The following is a 19,829-nucleotide window of genomic DNA, read 5'->3' on the forward strand; positions in this document are numbered from 1 at the left end:
ATTTTTGATGATGCAAATTTCATAAAATCGAGCTAGTCTAACGGCAAAATTTACCCCTGAAAATGCGAGAAACGGCGTTTCAGAGAGTCCCGATTTCAAAATTTTGCCAGACCTCCCTGTCCCGCGTCTACGGCACAGAACAATATGTTGAGGGAGAGTCGCTCTCAAAAATCTTTTAAACAAATAGAAATTTTCGCTAAAAATGTGTCTTTCTAACGGAATTGCAATCAAACTTAGCTTTGTCTGGCAGCAAAATTTGCCTGTCAAAACGCGGGAAAAGGTGTTTTAGAGGGTCAAGATTTCCAATTTTCCCGCGGGAGCATGCCCCCGGACCCCCCCTAGGATTAATTGTCGCGCCTCCGGCGCGACGGGTTGCGTCAAAGGCGCTACATCTGCTGCAAAATTCTGTCAGGAAAAGATCGTCCCCCAAAACAATATTTCCTGCCACCTCTGGAGGAGATGCCCCTACAGTGCTTGGTGATAACAAATTCCACTCCACGATAGTTCTGGAGAAGTACGATTTTTTGAACACATCAATTCTAGGTTGGTAACTCTGGTACTTGAAGGCATGACTGTTTCTTGTTCTTTTTTGAGCTGGTATTAGATACTCATCAGTCGGTACGTCCACCAGTTTATTGGTCATTTTGTACATCATGAAAAGTCTGGACATTTTCCTTCTCACGGTCTTCAAGTGACATCCACTGCAGTTCTGTTTTCATTTGTAGTCTGCAAAAAAAAGTTGCCCCTCAAATGCAGGAAATAGCGTTTCAGAGGGTCAAGATTTCAAAATTTTCCCGGGGAGTATGCCCCCGGATCCCTCTAAGATTGTCGTGCCTTCGGCGCTCAAGATGATAAAAATTCGGTCAGCAATATTGCGCCCCGCGTTAGAAATTTGCTGCCGCCGCCTCTGCCGTAGCCTCCATAGCAGGCTCTCTATGGACTTTTTTGGCACTTTTGCTGGTCATTTCTTTTTGTACTGGGTCGCTGATTGCTGGCCTCTCTCATAGCCGTCCATTCTAAAATGGGGAGCCTGCTATGGAGGCTACTCTGCCGCCGGTTACCATGAATACTTTTAACTCAACTTTTGTACCATCTTTGACACAAACGCTCAGTCGCTCGGTAATGAGTTTTGCATAACGTGTGGGAAAGCTTTTGAATTTAGCGTAGAGCGTAGAGAGGCTTCATGAATTCAGCGTAATACGTAGCCGGCCATCAGAATTTAGCGTAGAGCGTTGTCGGGACCCCCCATTGGGGCCCTCCTTACTGCGTGACTGTTGTTAAGTTGTCGGATCGTACTGTCTCAACAACGGTGGTGTCGACCTGGAGTTACCTCTACGTCTTTGAAAAAAGGGTGACGTCACTTGTTGGTTGGAGAGGCGACGTCATTGTTAGGCTTTTAGGTCAAGTAGCTGTTCTCTTCTGCTGCATTTCTTGTCATACTTGCGTGAGGACTCACTGCGGGACGCATCGGGACTGCACCCTTCTTTGCTCAATCGCCACCTGCGACACTACGTAGTGTTCTACAAACATGGATTTTGAACTTTGGACTTCGGTGATCCTATTCACAACTATTCACACTTCTAAACTGCAGTAGACTGGGTCTTGCGCTCCTTCTAGTCAAGACCATGTCCTCAGAAGAAGTCCAGTGGCCGACTCTCCAGAGCCCTGAAGAATGGCTTCTGCAACAGCCCACGGAGAAGTGGGCAGAGCAGTTCGGTCGGGACGGATATTTGGTAGGGACGGATATTTGGTAGGGACGTATATCCTGGGTGTTGAAACCAGATATATAGCGGCTGTTTGGGGGTTTAAGACCTAGACTTTCCTTCCGGGATACGCCAGGGTGAAAAGACGTAATTTTCTCAGACCTAAAATGAGAGGACCACCGTTTATATTAGAACAGGGCCGCTAACGTTATATCTGTAACGATGGCAAATGGTTCGTTAAAACTAAAAATCCTAGCAATGGCCTTGGTACATTTCGACCTATGTCCCTAGCTACCTCTAATAACATTGGAAAGAGTACAAAGTCTTGAAAACACGGACCAAAATGAGCCGTACCCTTACTTCTGCTTGGAGATACACTGCCTCAGACTTACGGTTCCGATTGTAATCAATGAGCGATTCAGAAAACAATGCGTGGACCTAAACCTTACTCGCAATTCGAAGATACAAAAGTCAACAGACCTTGCAACGGACAATGATGGTTCTATCTTGAAACGACCCCAAATATTGTATGAAACCATAGTGCTTTGAACATGACCGTGTTTCGAGTTAACGTTACCAACATCGTGTTAACTATACCAAGAAAATGTCTGAACACAGTTTGATAGTTGAAGACCCCAGGAAAAGTGGAGGGGTGGTGCATAACGACAAGAAGAAGAGAGAACTATCAAATTGACAATTCTAAATATATCTACACTAAAGAGGTTCCCGACTGAAAATATATTACTTTTCCGTTCCTGCAGGTGGTCCATAATCTGATCGGTATGGAAGAGGTCAAAGTGTACAGAGGTAAGACCGTCGTTGGTGAATAGGACGTTTATGACGACATTTAATGGTCCATTCTTTTGTATATCAACGATGTTTCACGCAGCTCTTGACAAAATACGTCTGAGGCTTGAATGGAAACTGCACCAGTTGACAATCCCTGAAGAAGTGAAGTGACGGCGGTGGTTGTGTTTCAGACGTGTACCGCCGGATGGTGCAGGGAGAAATTGACACGAGCATACATCGGCACGATCTGGGGAACCAAGGTAAATCGTCATATGTCATGATAGTAGAACTTTCATGTTTGTTATTAATAATTTTCTTTCTATGTTACTTGCAATTAGCAAGACTGTGCAATAACCTTAGTAAACAGCGACTAAGGTAGGGTAAGTCTAAGAAGGAAGGCTGGGGAACAGGTGAAAGGGTTTCGTTGCAGTCATCTCTATTGCCATTTATAAATGAAACAAATACATTGAACTGTACCTGTATCGTATAGTAGGCGTAACAAATGACCAGCTGTAACGTTAACGTCTGTCTGTGACACAAACCTAGGTTTTGACTAATGCAATGTGCGAACCGTGATACTAAAAGCACATATGTAAATATACTTTTATGTTGACGTGTAAGTCCTGACTAAAGCCACATCTTACGCGTTTTTCGTTCTATTCTGATACAGACGAGAGGAAACGGCCGAATGTGGAGAATATTTGCCAAATCATGTGGCCGAGTACTTACGTACAGAACCTGGACAGGGTAAGTCTGCTAAAGAATCCAACCAAGGAACGTGTTTTCTCTTTAATTATTTCTTATACTTGTATTTTTAATACATGTATTCTTAATACATCTTATACATGTATTTCTAATGCATATATGTATAATACACTTTGGCGGCACAGTCAAGTCATCGACTTATTTTCATGGTTTACGCACATGACATGCTTCGGACTACTTTTGACAGGGCCCCATTCACGCACGCGCAGAAGCCATCGCACGTCTACTGTTGGGAGAGGACGTCGCGTTTGACTTTGACATGCTGATCTACAAGGTACGTCATAGGGGAGGGGGTGATAAAAGTCTTTATATTTGTAATCTCCAAGTAGATCCTACGGTGCCATAAGATAGTATCAAATCTGGCCAAGGAGCATAGCCGACCAAAGAGAGTCAGACGGGCACCGGAGTAGCAAACACTGCCAGCTTTTGATACTATCTTGCTATGCTACCGTAGGATCTGCTTGGAGATCATATATTTGTACATAGTTGGAAAGTGTTGAGGAATAAGTTATTCTTACACGTTTATCGTATACATTTTGAAACAAAAGATGAGGAAACATTCGCAAATACTTTCACTTCAAGCTTGGCTGAGGAAAGTTGCCAGAAAAGTAGAACGCCTCTCATCTGTAAGATTCTCTTGACGGCAATCGAATCATAAAACAAAGGCCCGAGAGAATGGTTGCCTTTTTAAGTGAAACTTCAAAATTTCTACAAAGATTTGACAGAAAGTTATAAGAGTCATTCCTTTAATCAATCTACTAACTGAGTGCACCGAAGTTTCTCTGCCTTTTTAACGTCGTTTATTTCCCTTCGTATTCTTTTTTACTCCACTGGCGTCGATGTCCTACTGATGTACCACACGACCTTCCTGTTTCCAGGCTCCACAGGCGAACTCTGTCTCATTTCCTGTCCAATATCATTCTTCTTTACTCCCTTCATGCCAGTGTTGTACTGTTTCCAGGCGCCCCAGACGAACACCTGCACCCCCTGGCACCAGGACGAGGCTTACTGGCCCGACATGCCCGACAAACGCGCCCTATCCTGTTGGGTGAGAACAGTACATAATTTATGAACGGTAAAGAATAGGGCGGTGACAAAACCTTACACCTCTAGCATATTAGAGCGTTCCTTCTTTAAGAAAACGACGAGGTATGACGTTAATCAATTTCTGTTAGTCTCTTTTTTAGGCCCTCTTAAAGTATCATTTTCGTGTATTTGGCGTACTGGTCTGCGTTCCGCCCTTCTCCAGTTTTTACTGTGTCGTTTTTACTTTTCTGGGAATCCTTCCCCCGCAGGTTGCCCTTGACGACGCGACCGTTGATAACGGGTGCATGTGGTTCGTTCCCGGGTCTCACCTGCAGCCGGTCCGGCCGCATCGGGCCGCTAAGGAGGGCGTGCACGTGCTCATGACGGACCACTGCTCAGAGGTAACACGCACATACACATGCACACACGTGCACACACACACACACACACTAAACACACACACACATACACACTCAGACACACACACACACACTTACAAGCACACACACAAACAGACAGAGAGAGAGAGAGAGACGACGGGGGAGAGACAGATAGATACACACAACCCATCCTTGCTTTTAAAAAATTCTGTGATCCATAAAAGATGCTGAAACCACAACCTACTTATCTCGGTGGTATCTGATAGATGTACACACGGCTACCATAGTCAGTACACTCATCTGTGTAGGGAGCGGCACGCCTACATCCTCAACACACACGCACACACACACACACACACTAACATAGTCCGTACATACTCTCCAAGCAGAGGTTAGGCTCCGGCTGGACACAGTAAGAAAAAATGACAAAATAGAAAGCCCGATAGAAACGACTAAAAAAAAACGTTAAAAAACAGCCGGAGCCTAACCTCTGCTTGGAGAGTAGTCCGTACACCCTTCTGTACGTCCAGGATGAGGGGAGCGCCATGCCCATCCCGGCGGGGTCCTGTACCCTGCACCACGGGCGGACTCTGCACTACACCCGCGGCAACAGCACGGGGCGGGAGCGGCGCGCCTACATCGTCGCCTACAGGCCTGGCGACATGGTGCGCTGGGAGCGCGAACACGGGTTCGACCACGGCAAGAAGGTGGGTGGTGAGAGATAAATGATGAAGTACTAGTATTCACGGCAAAATAGAATAAAGAAAATTATATCTTATTGTAGATCTTAAATGCAATGGACAAAAGAACATAGTCCCATAACTAAAACTGGGACGTGGTGACGGCGAAAATTTAATAGACAGGGTGATTGACCCGAAGCATGTCACGTGACCTGAATGGAAGTGTGACGCCAGCAAAGGGTCAAAGGTGCGTGACAGTTGGTATCGGCCCCCGTGTCGGGTTGATCAATGAGCCATTATCTAGCTTATAATGCAAAGGAACTTATCTTAATAAAAACACATTGTGACACTTAACAAAGTTTGAAATCTCTTTCAGGGAATCAAGAAGGTTCTTAAACTTGACCAGAAAGAGGACAGCTGAGAGGTGTACTGCTGCGTGACGTCACTCTCCAAGCAGATGTTAGGGAGGCTTTCCCTTCCTGTGTCAGAGGGTCGGTTCATCACCGAAAAAGAGAGTTGAGAAAATGTAAGGATTTAACCTCGCCAACATTGGCTTGGTGACTTCCCAGGAGCAACAGAGGAAAATGAAATGATGTAAGAATCCTAGAATATTGAGAAGTGCCAGGAAGTATTTGCTATTGGAGGATGGTGCACAATATCGGACAACTGAATCTACATCCACGTCATGCCAACACAAGAAGGAATTATGAACAAAGAAGGGACTTTTCACCTTTAAGATGTGATGGGAACGATTGTTGCTGTAGTTTTACTTAGAACGTTCAACCTGAGGTAACATAGGCCAGTAACCCTGTGTTCTTTTTCCATTTAATTTTCATATAACCTCAAGACCATATGATGGTTGATGTAAATCTGAATGATTATTCTATCCTTTAATACTGGAAAATTTTACTTAGCAGTCAGATACATTAGAAGGGTAGAGAAAGCTTTATTTTGTTGTGAAAAAATGACCTCCATAAAAAGGAATAGAAATAACTTACTCCTGCGATATAAGTTATAATCATGGATGCTGAATTATGAAAACGAAACATTTACTGTTGTTCTAATGGACCAAAACAGTGGTGAAAACAACAACAACAAGGATATGTTATTCCAGCCACTATGTATACAATAGATATGCATTAATAAAGACTCACTTTTTAAATATCAAAAACATTTGCCTCATTGGCAATTTGTACAGTAGAACTCTTTCACAATCTTTGATACAAATTTACAAAATCATGGATATAAACTTGTTAAATCTTGTAACATACAAGACAATGGAAACATAAATTTTGGAATAAAGAAAAGTGATGCTTCCAGTTTCTCATTGTAATTTCTGAAAGCTTTTTGTAAGATGGTTTCTGCTGAAGTTACTAAGAAGAAATGTAAGAAATACAATATGTAAATCAAACTGGGCAGTGTTTATATGATCTTAGTATGGTCAGAAAAGGGAATGGTCCAAAACAGGATTGGCCAATGGAATACAAAATACAGTCAAACCTGTACAAGTGACCACCTCTACATAAGGACCACCTGGCCATAGATATACAGTCCAACCTGAACAAGTGATCATCTTTACACAAGGACTGCCTAGCCATTGATATACATTTTGGACAGTCAAACCTGTACTAGTGACCACCTCTACATGATGGTTGTAGATAAATTTCCCCATTGAAACAAGCAATAAGAACCCTGTCTATAGTGACCCCCTGTCAAAACAGACCAGATTTTATCTTTTTCCCACGTGGTCTACTTGGACAGGTTTGACATTTCTGCCCAATAAAAATGATCTGGAAACCATCAGCATGTGCTAGCTCTCTGCCTCCAACCCTGCCGCAGGCTTCTCCGCCGTACTGTCTGCATCCGGCTGCTCTTTAGCCATCTCTGTCACGATCTCTGTGATCATCTCCTCCCCGATGACAACCGGTACTTCCTCCTCCTCTTCCTGTTCCTCCCCCCTCCTCCCCTCCATCTGCATCTGTTCTAGGATGTCCCTCGCTGTCAGATGCTCCCCGGTTACGAAGCTTAGCGACAGGCGCTCTGAACCTCCGCTGGTGTTACCGTCCAGGGAGGTGTTGTGTGCGGAATTGGAGGACGGAACTACGACAGAGACTGTTTGCTGTCTGCTTGGTGAGGTGTTGTGCGAGACAGAACTGGTCGGCACGACGACTGAAACCGTCTGTTGTCCGCTCTGTGAAACAGAACTGGTCGGCACGACGACCGAAACCGTCCGCTCCCCGCCTGAACTTGTGTCCACCACCGGGATGACCAGATGGTACTGGGTGGCGCCGGAGTCCGTGGCCGTCCGGTTTCCTTCGTCATCCGTGAAAACCAGTTCTTCGACGTCACCCACCACGACACTGCCGTTCAGTGCGGTGCCCTGGATGATGGGATGCTGTGTCTCCGACGGCTCGAACCTCACCGGACTCTGAATCATCACTGTCTCCACCATTTCGGGTTCGCTTTCCTGCTCCCTTCTGGGCGACTGGAGGCCCCTTTCTGCCGTCCTCGGGCCGGTCTCCCCGGGGATGTAGAGCCAACGTTTACGTGGCGAGCTCCCGACGGCCCCCTGGCCTGGGGAGAATCGGGGAGGGCTGCCGATGGGCGATGCACGGTTCACCACGGTGGGTGGCCGCGGGCGCTTTTTCGTCGGTTCCACGTTGATACTGAAGGTTTGAACGCGTTTGGGTTGCCGCCCGGCCCGCGTCGGTCCTTTCAGCATCCGGACAATTTTTGTTTCCTCGTCTTCGTTTTCATCATCCGCATCCTCCGTTTGTTCTCTCCTGGTACCCGCCTCATCATCATCTCTGCTAACATCCGGGCGGGCGGAACTGTAACCAGGGAAACCTGCTGCGTTCTTGGGAGATGCTGTCAGCGGCGATGGCCTCACAGCCTCGCCATCTCGTTCCCCAAGGGCCTTTCCTGGAGAAAGTAAAGAAAATATTGTAATTTCCTTTAATTTTGTAAGGAGTCAATTTTGCTGTGAAAGATTTTCTTTTCACCCTGTTTTAATTTCACAGTTGAAACAATTAAGCAGCAAAGATCATTAATTGATTGATTGATTTAAGGGCTCCTGGTCATCAGGACAGAATGTTAAATCATGGTCCTGTATTGTTTGTGCTAGACGAAAGGAGCTAGGGGACCTGTAATTTCTGTACATAGCGCCTGTCCTCTCTGTCACGACATTTGCAAGACTAGATCTTTTGTGTGCTGAAGTGTTTTGAGGTCACTTAAATATTTCATTTACTTAAAACACTTACAATGAGCCTGTAAATACTGTACACAGCATCTGCCCATTCTGTCCTCTATGATGGACAAATATTGGCATGTAAAGATATCAAAACAGATTCCATTGAAGCAAGCAGAGTCTGCAAGCAAAATTTGCCCCTCAAACTGCAGGAAATAGCATTTCAGAGGGTCTAGATTTCAACATTTTCCAGGGAGAAACAAAATCCTGGACCCACCTAGGATTGCCATGCTTTTGGCGCTCAACAGGATTTCCAAAGTCAAAATCCAAGGGATGGAAAAAAACTTCAGGCTGGCTAGAACACTGCGGCAGACTTACTTTTCCCTCCAGACTGGCCGTATGTCTCGTCATTTTCCGCCCCCCTCGGTCTCCCCTTCCCCCTCCTGGAGGCCTGGTCCTTCCTCCTCCTCTTCTTCTCATCTTCTGAGTCGGAGTCTGACTGGTCGAAGATGGACTGGTCAAACTCCTGTCTCAGGGCTGGGGGGAGAGACAGAAAAGTTTTCTTACAACTCTTCATTCAGATTAATTTTTAACTGACTTACTTCATGCAGTTTTCAAACAAAAACAGTTTGCAGTGAAAAAAAGGACTTTTGCAGGCGTAACATTTACCTCCTCATGGTCTAGCACAATAAACTACTACTCTGTTTATTCTTACTCAAACATATTCATATACATAACAAATGCATTTGCTGACCACCCCCTCCAGCTCTGTCCTGTCCCATGCTATATAATCTAATAGAATGCCACAGGATATGTGTCACACCTCCTGTAACCATGGTGAAAACCTAACCTCCACCAGGCTCCACAGGTCACTGGAAAAATGGTAGAAATTGGCAAAACTGTACTCCTCAGCCATCTAAATCTGGCGTGTTTTCTGTCTTATTTGGCCAATTTCTATTATTTTTTCACCGACCCATGGAGCCCGGTAAAGGCTAGAGAAAACCATCTGATCCATGTCATTATTTGTTACAACTTGTCATACAGGCTTACTATCTATCTCATATCTCACTCTTTGTTTACAGAATTGAAGCGAAAATGAAGTACATCTTTTTTAGTATTACACCCATTTTCTATTATCATTTCACAATTATAACTTACAAAGTGCCCTGTCCACCAGGTTCCTGTTCTGTTTCTCCTCCTTCTTGAACTTGGCCTTGAGCTGTGCCCGTGTTCTCTTGGGCAGCATGGCCGCCATCAGGGTGAAGTCCGTGCCGACCGTGCTCAGCGCTTTGTAGAACTTGATCGTTTCTGAGGAGGAAAATCAAAATTTTGTAAATACAATGTTTTTGCTGCATGAAAAGATGTAGAATACTAGAAGTGATACAAACATAAAATGATAAAGATTATGATAAAAGGTAGAAGCAAAACTTGAACTAAGACATAAATAATATCTATCAGATGAAAAAATGAAAACAAATGAAAAATACATCACATGATTAATCTCAAACATTAGTTAATTATCATTTACTTGTATTTCTTTACTGTACATTGTTATATATATTGGTTGTGTGAGCTGGGCTCCTTGGGAAATCAGTCTGTGCCTGATTTCAGGACCACCCAGTCGTTTCTTATCAAGATGAATAAATAAATAAATAGAAGGAATAATTAAACCTTAATTAATATGTCAAGAATAATCCATGTTTGAGGGAAGAGGGTCAGCATCAGCGCTGTCTCCAGCTTTAAATTTTTTTCCGTCCAGGTTCGGGAGCCCATGTTGCTAAATCTGTTATTTCAAGCTTAAGAAGACACATTTTCATTAGTTTTATGTCATGAAGTTCAGATTTTTGGGATGGATGCAGTGAATTCTTTTTCCGTCCCAACAATCAAATTTCCGTCTCAGGACAGAACAACGGGTCCTGGAGACAGCCCTGGTCAGCCACTCTTCTTCTTACATCATCAAAAGAAGAAGAAAGTACCTTTCATGTTCCAGGCCTGCGTCTGCGGCACCTTCTTGCGGAAGCTGGAGTAGGTCGTGTTGGACTCGTCCTCGCGGATGATGTCACTGTCGGAGCCCGCCTTCTTCGCAGGCGTGGAGACAGTCAGACTGAACGATGGAGTGCAAGGTTACTCCAACATCATCAACACCGTAGAAAAATGCTTTACTCCCAACACTGGGATTAACACTATAGGGACTTACCCCTTGTCAAGAGTCAGGAAGTATATTTCCAACTCTTTTAATCAACTTAAAAGCAACTACTAACACAGGGCATGGACCCTCCTCTGTCCCAAACCCCCCACGAGCGAGGCTGTTTTCTGTATCTAGGTCACCTGTGGGCACTTCTAAATCCTTATCAGTGGCCATCACATCCCAGTAAATTTTCAGACGGACTCAGAACTCTGTTGACCTTGTTTGCAGAATGAAGTGTCAAGAACGCACTGCTTTTGCAGGAAGGGGGCCATAAGTATCAGAAAGTTTATGTCACACCCCGTCTCTGTTGTTTTTAACATCAATTTGGGTAAATTTCACAGTGATTGAGATAGAAATAGGAGCAGGTCCCAAGAAAAGAATAGTTTACAGATACATACAAACATTGTCAAGCTAGAATCATAATCTACCATGTGAATATGTCTTCTCCCTTTGTGATGTGTGTAATGGTTTATTGAGCAAAAACATATCGCCACATTCGCAGCCTAACGGCTGAATTGCAGTTGCAATATCACAATAGAATAAACGCATTCGATCAATGTCCAACAAGGCAAAAATGTAAGAACAGTTATGGTTTATACATCTGTAATCAAAGTTTGGCCAGATACATTAGAAAAATGAAAAAAAAAATGTAGTATCTTCAGCAAATGAAGGAAAATAATTACGTCTGTTCATTAAGAACGATGGTTCCGTCCTCGGCCACCCTGACCTGGGGCACCAGGAGGCTGTCATCAGCTGGGTCTTCCTCTGCTGGGGGCGGGTCTTGGCTGGAAAAGGTGATTATTAATGAAGAAATGTTCAACATTTATTTGCATAACAGACACTTATGTTTTCCCTGAAAGGGGAATACATATTGTTTTTTCTGGCAAGTTCTTTTTATTTCTTCTTCTGTCAGGAACCAATCAGAGCTTAGAACTGCCATCAACATCAATTTGGGTTAATTATGCGACCAGTAAGGGAGAAATAGTCAAGACATAAGAATAGTTTACAATAGTTTATAAATACAAGCAAACAATGTCAAGGTAGAATTATAATATACCAAAAAAATCCAATTTCTCCTCACTTCTTTGTGATGGTGACAATGTAACAGATATGTTTTATAATCAGAGCTTAGAACTGGGTTAGCATATTAGCTTTACATTGTATAATTATTTTTGTACCCACACACAATACTATAGGGCGAGCCTAAGTGGTCCCTTACCTGCCCTCCTCCTCCAGCATCTCTTCCTCCCTCTCCTCCTCCTGGTCCCTCTCACTGGTAACATCAACATCCTGTCTCACCTGCTTCTTTTTCTCCTTCAGCTTTTTGGCCTTTTCTTCTGTTGATCTGGAGTAAAAGAAATAAGTTAATATCCCACAGGTTCTTCTTTGAGTCTTCATTTAAGCTCAAATCAGCCAAGTAGTAGCAGTATCCAGTATTTGATTAAGCTCAAAACAGCCAGCAGGCCACTTTTCATTGAGGTCATGAGGGAGCAGGTAAGGGTCAGATAAAACATAAAGATACATGATTACATTATAGTGTTATGTAGGTATGTTCGTCTGTATTTATATTGTACACAGTATATGGGTCAGCTGTGACCAGTGCAAGCTGCCTAGGCTGACTAACTGTAACGAATTGTTTCATTGTTAATAAGTACAAAATTATTACAAATCAAAAAAAATATCTTCATGTCATTGAAAGAATAACTTACTTCAAAACACGATTTAAAAACTGATGAAAAGACAATCACTTTAGGTTTGAAGAAAGAGCTTTTGAAACTCTGACCTGACTTTTAGATCTAAAAAATGAAACAGTTTGGAACTGACTTCATCATGTTGAACTTGGGGTTGTAGTAGATGAGGTCAGCCATGGTCATCCTGTTCTTGTCTGGAGGTTTGCTCTGGTTGTGCCGCTGTCTGCGTTTGGCGGGGCCCTGGGAGGTAATGACAATCACACAGACCACATTACAGCTACTCAAACACTAGGAGAAATATGATATGTGTCCTTGCACTCACACTCGCTTATCAGTGACTCACTATCAGTCACAAATCAAGTACACATCTCCAATTTTGGGTGCACAAAAGTGCAGACATATTCAGTATTTCCAACCGAGTACCTTACTTCTTAGTACATTTGCTAAACTTTCTTCCAACACAAAGTTACACGCGGATCAAATTTTCATCAACCACTGTTGCCGTCTTCAGGATCAATAGTGATGGTCACTCTTGCAGATATATGACGTCAGCAATCGGTCACTGGTTTTTGATAGTGATTGGTCATCAGTATTGATCCTGAAGAAGACGACAGTGGTCATTGAAAATTTGACCCTTGTATATATACCTTTGTGTTTTAAGAAAGTTTAGCATTGTACTATGATTACCACCAACACAGATAAGCTTCCATGATACTTTACCTCTTCTTACCCCTTCTTTTACAATTTTCAGTATAGTAGTAGTATCCGTTATTTGATTATAATGCTGCTGGGATCCCTGACACAGGGGAAGGCAGCAGTGGTCAGTGACAGAGATCTGAAGAGATCTTGTTGAAGAGTAGGTTTTATATCCCAACTATGATTTGATATGCAAAAGAGTTGAAGACAAGTTTTAGTGGTACTTTACCTCTTCCTCCTCCTGCTCCTTCTCCCTGCGCCTCTCCGGCTGGATGTTGGGCGTGTACATCCCGCTGACCCGCCTCTCGCGATGCGGGATGGTCAGCGGCCGCTCCGAGCCGTCCCGACCGTCCACGCTCGACGTGGAGTCCAGCCTCCGCCTGGGGATCACCAGCGGGGGAAGGTGGCGCGCAGGCGGTTTGCTGAAAAGGAGAAAAGATGTCATGTGTCACGTAGAAGACTGGATATGGTTTTGAAACGGTCAGACGTTTCGGATAGAATCCACTATCCTTCATCAGTGACACTGAAGTGATCTGGAGGAAACACTTTTTAGTCTTTTATACTCTAACTATGAATGGAGACAATTTCAGATGTCCAACAGGAAACGTTGTTCTTCCAGAACTCTTCAGTGTTACTGACGAAGGATAGTGGAATCTATCCGAAATGTCTAACCGTTTCCAAAACCATCTCCAGTTGCTTGAGTAACTACTTTTTGGCGTATCTTATTACCTGGATGTCTAACCTACATCGACGCATGTAGAAGACTGTCCATAACAGTACTGTCAAGAGAAGAGTCAATGATCATTCTTTTTTTGTACCTCTGAGTATGAAAGGAATGATGTACACAAATTACAGACAAGCGAGTAATTTACTACAGGTGAGTCCAACAAGTTAGCTTCATGAAAGGTTCAGAATGTGTTACCGACCTGCTGAAAGGCTCCGACACCCTTTGTACGGGCGGCGGCTCCTGGAACTGTTTTTGCCCCGAGTCTTCCTTCTTCTCTTCGTTACCGGGTGTCGACTCCTTCTCTGTTACCGCGGCAACAGGTTTCCCAGTAGTCGCCGCACCCTGTCTCCGCCGACCCAGGTTCGGCACCGCCATGACGCGCTTCCTGCGCCCTGCGACCGTGGCTGACTTCTGCCCATCTTTGTCAGAAATCTTTGCATCCTTCTGGGTTTTGACGGTTGGAGCACTGCTCTTGCTTTTGTCATCGCTAGAAGCCTTGACGTCTTTCTGACTTTTGTCTTTTTGACTTTTCACTGCTGCAGCATTGTTTGCAGTCTCATTTTTGTCATTGCTTGACAAAGTGTTGTTGTCAGTGGTACCCGTATCAACATTTTTGTCAGGAATCTTTTCAGTCGGTCCTGCAGATTCTTCCTTCAGCTTGCTGGATGCTTTGTCTGGTGGTTGAGGAGGTTTTACTGAGGAGTTTGAGTTTGTTTTCCGAGGCGGCGGTGTGGAGACATTTTTAACTGCAGTTTCAGGCTGCTGCTTGGCTTCCTGCTCGGCTGCTTGAGCGGTCACTTTCTCCTGCTTGTCGGGAGCTTTTGGCTCCTTGTTGGTGACTTTGGCGGGTGTTTCTTTAGCAGAGGGAGCCTTGCCTCTGGACGCAGCTGCCACGGACTTGACGTTCGGCCGGAAGACTGCCCTCGCTCGCCGCATGTTGGCACGGTCCAACGGCACTGGAAAGAACAGAAAATATTGAAGCTTAGCTGGGCCAACTTACTCAACAAGAAACAGATCAAGCAAAGCTATTCCCTAAAGTGCCAGATGTTTCATTATCTCTATCTTGCATCAGTGACTGAGAATGAAAAACAACAAGTGTAATCTTCTGGCTCTTGAGACAATTTATCCAGCTGCTTGATTTATTATGATTTATAATGTCCTTTCTGGATGTCTAACATTCAATCAATGTAAAGTCCTATCAGACCTATTTTTGTTGTTGTTGTTGTTGTTGTCCTCATTTACCGTCTATTATTTCGCTAGACGTGGTCTCTTGGTGCTGAGTAACACATGGTTCGCTTTAGAGTCAATAGTCTCTCTTGGTATTTAACTCTTGGTTCCTTGTGCTTGAGAGTTGTTGGAGGAGTTTCGAGGAGAGTACGTCGAAACGGTGTGTACTCTCAATGTACTGGGAGAAGGCCATGTACATCTGTTTGTTGATTCCTTCTGACAGGTCTTCTCTCATTCCAGCCAGCGTGGTGATGTCGGTGTCTCTGCTGTCTCCTGCTGTGTTGTATGTCTCATATATATTCTCCACTTCTAGCAGCATGTGTTGTCTCTCCTTATCATAGCGAGGGCAGTGGTACAGGAAGTGGTTGGTGGTCTCCACAGCACCGCAGTTTGTGCAGCTAGGTGAGATTTCAGGGTTCATCTATGTAAAGTAAAGTAGATTGGACACATTCCTCAAGCTACCGATGCCTTTTAATTTTGCACCGCAGTCATCCCTCAGTAACAAATCTGGAGCCAAATAGTTCCCATTTAAGAACTTTTATAATTTCAGCCAGTCACCCAGGTGTGAAAGATGTTGGTAACTTTAGGAATGAGTTCAATCTACTTTATAGTCCTACCAGACCTAGTCTACCAAAGCATGCCAAAAAAAACCCAGTCCATGACAGTTCATAAAATGGAAAGCTGACAGCTGTACCAATAATATCTGCCCGTGCCAGGGATATAATTCGCTGAGTGTCACAAACCGATGCACAGTGCACGGGGAGGTAGGGTTTACGTAAGAAAAGTGTTGGAAAAACATCGGCGCATGCATGTGGGAATATGGTGGTTTTTCGTCGGCATTTACAGTGATCCGTCTTGTCCTTTGGATTTTCGCTGGAAAACCGTATTCCAATGTCGATTTTCCAATGATATAACGGCACTTATCCGATGGGCTTTTAACTTCCGACATTAATCTGATGGCCTTCCGACGACAGTTAATGGTTTCATGTCGGTTTTTTTTTCCTACAGAGTTCCGATGCAGGTCACCTAGACAACAAGTAACAAACGTGGCAAATGGGATTTCCCCGCTTGGATGTGGCCATGGCAACGCCACTGAGTGACGAATAGCTTCTTTATTGGTTACCATGGCTACTGAATGATTGACATCCGTGATCGTCGCGATTTGTTTTGTTTTCTCAGCTGTGGCGTTAAGAATATGAATAATTAAAGAAAAAAAGGTAACTTCAGACGATCACTTTGAACCCAGAAAATGTGGGTTCGAGCCCTTGATGCGACATTATTTTTTAATGTTTTCCCCGAAGGGCAAAACACATTGGCTTGACCAAGGAGTTTGTTTTGACTCCCTTTTTGTTGGGGTAGACAAACAAAACAAATTCTAAAGTGAGTTGGAAGACAAGCTGGACAGCTCCCCTAAAGGTATGTAGGGTAGGCCCCAAGGCTTCCCCTAGCAGAATGGCAATCCAGTCGACCAACCACAGAGCAGACATCACGCTTCAGATTAACTTCATCAGCGTGAATGGCTGCTAACACATGCGCTTCCCCAGGTGATGTAGAGCACACAATTCATGCAGACAGTTGTCTATGCTTGCATACTTTAGAATGTGGTTTATAAAATGGCCACATTATGTATTTTTCACAAAACTGTACATAAAGAAACTGATTTAAGTGATATTGCCAAGAACAATCGCATATATTTCATGGTGCATCAAACCCATTCACAAAACATGTTTATTATTAGAGGAATTCAATAAATAAAAACATTTAATAAATTATGTTAATGAGGTCCTGAAAACTCAAGGATGCACACACCACTCGTATTAAGTTGTCTACGCTTGCATACTTTGAATGTGGTTCTTAAAATAGCCATATCATAACCTTTTCACAAAACTGTACAAAAAGAAACTGATTTAAGTGATTTTGACAAGAACAATTGCGTATATTTCATTGTGCGCCAAACCTGTTCACAAATCATGTTTATTATCAGTGCAATTCAATGAATACAAACCTTTTGATAAATTATGTTAATGAGGTCCAGTTAATGAGCATTTTCTATTGCTGAGCCGTCAACCCAGTTGCTTATCATAGATAGATGGACCAAAAAATGAATACCACACTTTCTTGATTAAAGCACCTTTAAATTTGTTTGGGAAATAAAAATGTTTTCTGACTGATCTGTTATGGACCTCCTACCTTCAACTACTATTGTACTATGTACATGTGCAACATATCTCTTGCGTATGCGGAAACCTTCTGGCGTCTTTCATACAATTTTTGCAGATGATTGCGGGACGTAAAGAATTTTTTTTTTAACGTTACGTGTTCTAATTCTGCGGAAGATTGCAGGACGTATTGCGGAAGATGCAAAACGTCGGCAGAAACTTGAAGCGCATTTCATGGCCGTTACCGATGACACATCTTTTATAAAATCGTTAAAAGACGTTATGTCATCCACTTGCGTGAAAATATCTTCATGGCTTTCATGGACCCATTTCGACGCACAGTATTTTTAAACTACGGTGATTCAGAAAAAAATACTACCAATTATCGGACAGTGGTTATCTTTTTTTTTATTTACTTAGGATTCACCTGGGTAGATAAGGGGGGGGGGCGAAGGAGGCCATATGACCGAAGGAGGCCATATATATATATAGGATTCACCGCAAAGGCTCATGGAGCCACTCAAACGTTTTGGGTTATAATACTGTATTGTGAAAGATGTCTGTTAACCCTTGACTTAATCAATCAAACAATCAAAAATGGTTTATTAGTAAAACAAAGTACTGGCAGCCAGGGGCTGAATTGTGACTTGTTGTACATTAAAATCTCTGCTTACTTAATATAATTAACATACACAATCAATTTCTAGCACGTGATTGCACTTTAAAACAAATGATCTCGGAGAGAATTGCTGTTTAAGTGGATAGTTCATTTAACATGAATAAAAGCATACATAGTTTACAGTTCATAAACATTGTCATTTTTTCTCGTTGAGAAGCCTTAGCATTGATGGTACAGGACTGTTGCGGAATCTTGTAGTGCGGAAGGTAGGTACGGTCAGTGTTTGTGAATTCCGCAGGTTACGGCCATGCGTCTGACCACGGGTTTGCGGTAACAGGTGTGCAGTTCTTTCTGACTTCTGCATACTGGATGCAAACCTTCGGCAGAGGTTGGTTCTTCTTTCCTCCAGTGTTTCAAGTCCACACTGTTGCAGGGCTGATGAGTAGTCAGTGTAGTTACGCCCGAGGATTGTTCGGCAGGCGCGTCTCTGTACAAGTTCCAAGGTTGCGGTCTGTTTGCTTGTAAGACTGTTGTGGTACACTGGTGCACAATATTCCAGAATAGGCCTGATAAATCCACAGTACACCGTTACCAAGTCAGCCACCGGTATTGAACGTCTTAAACAGTTTCAGATTGTACCCATGGGGAAGCAAGTCCGAGGAAGCTTATTCCATAGCGATGTCAGGTTGATCCATCTTCTACCCGTATGGTCTGGCCAATGCTTGACCTAGTCTTTTTTATCAAGTGATAATATCCAGTCTATTATCTTGTTAATAACTATAGTCTGTGTGGACTGTCTTTGGCTGAGTTCATGTTAACTTTCGAAACGTGTTAGTTCCTAGATTAGTGTTAGAATTAGAGAGTTAGTGTTAAAGTGACAAAACAAACTTTTGAGAAAAACAGTGAAATATTAATAAATCAACAGGAAATCAAACTCAACAGGAACAAAACGGATAAATCAATAGATAATATAAGATAAATCAGTTCTTCCGTGACAGCACATCTCCATCCTCAAACTTTGACGGTATTGACAAACCTGAATAATGGGAATACACGACATTAGTCATGATCAACATAATGCACTGGTCAACTAGCCACCGAAAGTGACAGTGGTTTCAAAAAGTGGGCATCCTAAAAAAATTGTTAAACCCCAGTTAAAAAATGTAACATAAAAGGAAATATGTAATCAACAAAACAGTATCAACTCTGTAGCTCGTTTATTCATATCGAGATATTCCTACATTATCCTGTTAATCGGGGCCTGACGCCTGTCATGACCTCAAATGACCTCCAGTCGGTGCGTTAAAACCAACACATTTCCAACATCTATTGGGAACGCATCGGAAGACTGACGGAAAAACAATGGGCGGGCGCCATTGATTTGGCCTGATTTCTGGATTTCTGTCGGATCCAACATCGGAAAATCTGAATGTGAAAATCCGACACAAATCTTACATAATTACGTTACCAACCCATTGACAATCCGACCTCCCCGTGCACTGTGATGCACGTGCAGCACTTTGGAACGATCAGCTGTCGATAATCACTCAATGTTTTTGAGACTTGCTAAAGTCTACGGTATATGAATTTCAAAAGACAACAGGAGGCGTTATTACATCGTGGCCTAAAGTAGTAAAGAAAAATGCTACTCAAAACGCGAATTTCGCCACGGTTTTTTAAATTAGACACCGGAAAAAAGACTAAATTATTTTGTTTTGAGGAAGATCAGACAGAAGCATGTTCGACGGCAGACCGCCCGTAATTCTAATTTTTACCGAATACAGAAGGATTTTCAGCTCACATGGCTATTCAGGTTGCCTCACTGGAACCTTCAGGAATTTATAGACACAATGATTAACTGGTGACTAGGTCCAACTCACCCAGTTATTGCGAAAGAAAGCAAAAATCTTGCAAGATCCGAAATTTTCAGCCGTCGGCCGCCATGATGCTTGGAGTGTGAGCGCATGCGCGAAGAAATCTCCCACCATGCAG

The 19,829-nt window shown here is 43.3% G+C and overlaps 2 protein-coding genes and 1 long non-coding RNA gene across 3 annotated transcripts; 2 read left to right on the plus strand and 1 right to left on the minus strand.

Annotated features, from left to right (window-relative positions):
- The first annotated feature begins 1,267 nt into the window (after positions 1 to 1,267).
- LOC118410543 lies at positions 1,268 to 2,752 on the plus strand. Its single transcript, XR_004830565.1, has 3 exons — positions 1,268 to 1,733; positions 2,465 to 2,510; positions 2,684 to 2,752. It is a non-coding gene; the product is annotated as an uncharacterized LOC118410543 (long non-coding RNA).
- A 451-nt stretch (positions 2,753 to 3,203) lies between these two features.
- LOC118409211 (phytanoyl-CoA dioxygenase domain-containing protein 1-like) lies at positions 3,204 to 6,616 on the plus strand. The gene is made up of 6 exons (XM_035810079.1): positions 3,204 to 3,239; positions 3,445 to 3,531; positions 4,219 to 4,305; positions 4,553 to 4,684; positions 5,194 to 5,370; positions 5,720 to 6,616. Exons 1-6 carry the CDS (start codon positions 3,204 to 3,206, stop codon positions 5,762 to 5,764), a joined length of 564 nt encoding a protein of 187 aa, XP_035665972.1. The 3' UTR covers positions 5,765 to 6,616.
- Positions 6,617 to 7,153: 537 nt separating this feature from the next.
- On the minus strand, positions 7,154 to 19,805 carry LOC118409212 (glutamic acid-rich protein-like). Its single transcript, XM_035810080.1, has 10 exons — positions 19,718 to 19,805; positions 14,032 to 14,788; positions 13,335 to 13,527; positions 12,543 to 12,649; positions 11,938 to 12,063; positions 11,402 to 11,503; positions 10,507 to 10,634; positions 9,689 to 9,838; positions 8,909 to 9,067; positions 7,154 to 8,265 (listed from the first exon to the last, which is right to left on the minus strand). The coding sequence occupies exons 2-10, from the start codon at positions 14,766 to 14,768 to the stop codon at positions 7,154 to 7,156; spliced, it is 2,814 nt and encodes a 937-aa protein (XP_035665973.1). The 5' UTR covers positions 14,769 to 14,788; positions 19,718 to 19,805.
- Between the last annotated feature and the right edge of the window lie 24 nt (positions 19,806 to 19,829).

Source organism: Branchiostoma floridae, chromosome 2 (genome assembly GCF_000003815.2).
Source record: "Branchiostoma floridae strain S238N-H82 chromosome 2, Bfl_VNyyK, whole genome shotgun sequence".
Classification (NCBI taxonomy): Eukaryota; Metazoa; Chordata; class Leptocardii; order Amphioxiformes; family Branchiostomatidae; genus Branchiostoma; species Branchiostoma floridae.